The sequence below is a fragment of the Hylobates moloch genome, unplaced genomic scaffold (assembly GCF_009828535.3).
Source record: "Hylobates moloch isolate HMO894 unplaced genomic scaffold, HMol_V3 SCAFFOLD_18, whole genome shotgun sequence".
NCBI lineage: Eukaryota > Metazoa > Chordata > Mammalia > Primates > Hylobatidae > Hylobates > Hylobates moloch.
In genome coordinates this window covers 54,968,927-54,972,157 of record NW_026652293.1, presented here as the reverse complement: position 1 = coordinate 54,972,157, position 3,231 = coordinate 54,968,927, and the positions used below count along the sequence as shown (strand labels likewise).

The 3,231-nt window shown below is 44.1% G+C and overlaps 1 protein-coding gene across 1 annotated transcript; it reads left to right on the top strand.

The window, feature by feature from the left end:
• Positions 1-350: 350 nt before the first annotated feature.
• LOC116457998 (putative uncharacterized protein C1orf140) lies at positions 351-2,762 on the top strand. The gene is made up of 2 exons (XM_032137505.2): positions 351-575; positions 2,652-2,762. Exons 1-2 carry the CDS (start codon positions 351-353, stop codon positions 2,760-2,762), a joined length of 336 nt encoding a protein of 111 aa, XP_031993396.1.
• The last annotated feature ends 469 nt before the right edge of the window (positions 2,763-3,231 follow it).

The window sequence follows — 3,231 nt, the reverse complement described above, 5'->3', positions numbered from 1 at the left end:
TTGTCCCCAGTTCTCCAGTATTGACCGTATCAGGAGCCAGGTTTTCACTTTCTCTTGGATCCTGACATCAGGGGGGGAAATGCAGTGTCATAGAAACGTCAAGATCAGCAGACAAGAAGGAAAGTAACTGGTGAGTTTTGGATTTAGAAAAGTTTTAGATTCATCTGTTTATGAGGAGGAAAAGAGGCCGAGAAAAGGCAGCAATTTGTCCATGCGCTTAATCAGTGAGTGGCAGGGGCAGTAACCTGGTCTGCTGAGCTCCCTGCACTCCCTGATCCCAGCTCAAAATAGTTTCCAGTTTTCATCTGCCAGTTGCTTCGAAGGCTTTTCTAAGGAAGACAGTTCAGAAAATGACCCAGAATTCATCCTCCTTAGGTGATAGGATCATTACTCCTTATACACCCCCTAGGTCTCAGCCTATGAACAAACACTTGTTTGTTTCTCTGTCTACCCTGTTCCAAACCACCGAGCTGGATTTTGCCAACAAGAAGAGCTGTTTCCTGTGCCTGCCCCTGAGAGCCGATGGCTCCCCAGAGATCCCTCACAGTCCCGCGCAGACAGAGAGAATGCAGAAGGCAAGTCTCCTGGGGCCACTTGTGGACTCATGGTTTGTAACTTGTTGGTTTTTTTATTGTTGTTGTTTTTTAAAGTCCTAACCCTTAGGCCACTGGTTAATGATTTATCTTCCCTGGGCAGTGCTTGCCAGAGAACGGTCACTGTGGCCAGAAAGGGGAGGGGCTGTGTCTAAACTAGAATGTTGGAGGTTTTTTTTTGTTTTGTTTTGTTTTAATTATACTTTAAGTTTTAGGGTACATGTGCACAATGTGCAGGTTTGTTACATATGTATCCATGTGCCATGTTGGTGTGCTGCACCCATTAACTCGTCATTTAACATTAGGTATATCTCCTAATGCTGTCCCTCCGCCCCTCTACCCCACCCCACAACAGAATGTTGGAGGTTTTTAACATTTTATCTCTGTCACTCCCTACTATAATCTCCATCTAACCGCAAAAATGTGGTAGCTTTGATCCACTGATGCTATCTTTCTCTATGTCCCCATACCCTTTCAGGAAGGAGCCTTCAATTCTCCAGACTGAGCTGCAGTACAACCTCAATACTCACCATAGTGAATTTCTCAGTCTTTTTCTCTTTGCTCCATGCAAGCACCCTGAATCTGAGATCTGGTTCAAAGGCTTTCTCCATTCAATCATTACTGGCTGATTATGGCAATTTGAGCAATCTCTCTCTCTTTCTCTCTCTCTCACACACACACACACACACACACACACACACACCAGTTTTCCACCACCAAAGGTCTCTTTTGTACAGAACAGTGACTCATCATTCTGACATCATTGTGACAGTTTCTGCATCACTAAATGGAAACAACTGTTAAGACATCCTTATCTTCCCAGGGCATGAGCTGCTTCAAAAAAAGAGAAGCACAAAAGAAAATATTTGTATCTGGCAGTTTTTGCCATTCAGTCACCTGCTTTCCTACTTGGGTTCAGGAGCTGGCTTGATTCCTGCTGTCACCACGCTGGTTATGTGACTCCACTCTCTCCAAGAGACTCCCTTGTTGGGGAACATGATTTTGCAGCAACCATCCCTTGCTCTTTCTCCTCTTTTCCGGATGGGAATGAAGCATTGCTACCCTATGGCTTAAAGCAGGAGTCCCCGTTCCCCCATGCCAGAGACCTGTACCAGTCAGTGGCCTGTTAGGAATCGGGCCATACAGAGGAGGTGAGTGGAAGGCAAGGAAACATTACCGCCTGAGCTTCGCCTCCTGTCAGATCAGCTACGGCATTAGATTCTCGTAAGAACACGAACCCTATTGTGAACTGCGCATGCCAGGGATCCAGGTCACGTGCTTCTTACGAGACTCTAATGCCTGAGGACCTGAGGTAGGACAGTTTCATCCCGAAACCATCCCCCACCCAACCTTATCCATGGAAAAAATTGTCTTCAATAAAACCGATCCCTGGTACCAAAAAGGTTGGGGACCACTGGCTGAAAGAATTTAGACTAGGGGCTGCCAGTCCGTGTTAACATGTGTTTAGTTTCCCCTGGGATGACTGCCCAATAAACTGAGTGCCCTAGAAATCATAGTTACAGAGGCTCAGGGGTGATGACAATGTTCCAAGTCTCCACCTGTTCCCTTTAGTTCATTCAAGAGGTCTTTTCCCTAATGAGAAGAAAATGCTTTTATAAAAAAGAAATAATTGCTACAAACCTGTAGCACGCCAGCCTTAGGAAATATTAGAGAAAACCTCCCCCATTGCTGGAGAGCTGGTTCTCAAATCTTAGCTGTTTATCCAAATACTTGACATCAATTTCCTCTTGGAATGTGCTGTATCTCAAAGAGGAAGAAAAAATACACCAGTTTGTTGCTTATAAGTTGGCAGGAAAAGGCCTGCACATGATAAGCTTGGACTTCTATTTTAAGGCTTTATTTTTCCAAATAAATCCATATATACAAGGGTTTTGGAACCAAAATAGTCACTGAAAAGTTACACTTCATTGCCTGTTTGGCTGAAGCCAAGGGTAAAGTTCTCTGGAATGGGTTTTGGTAAGGTGGATTTCAGGTCGCAGTAAAAAAACCAAACCACAACAAAAACCTTTTCTCCCTATGTCTTGTCTTCCTCTGAAGCTGGCAGAGGATCCTCCACACGCAAGATCAGAGGATGCCCCAGATCATCTTTTCTTTGTGGATACTGCAGGTCTGCGGGAAATAGTGTTTTTGCAGGGTGCTGTCCCTTAGGACAAGTGAAGGGCTGATGAGAAAGGAAACTGTGTGAGGTATCACAAAGCCATCCATGGGGCAGCCTATGAAAATATGTTCACACGGAAGGAAAACATCGGTGTTCATATATCCCTTTTAGTGCTGCCTTCCCTTTTCCACTCCCACACCACCCCCAAAACATTTTAAAAAGTTAGTTTTGGAAGACTGACTTTGTGTTATTCTAAAATGTGTGCACAGTAACAGAAGTGAGAAAGTCATTCCAGTCTTCATCTAGTCACCTGAGTCATGACTTTAATGCAGCTTCTTTTTGTTCCTCAATATTTGATTACATGATCATTTGCAAAAATACACTCCTGAAATGAAATCACAGTTAGCTGTGCATTTTGGAGTAGTATTAGAATTAAGACTTGCCATCAAATAGGTTGCCATCTAGAATGTCTATTCTCTTAACTGTGCCCCAGGGGCTTTACACGCATTTGCGACTTTA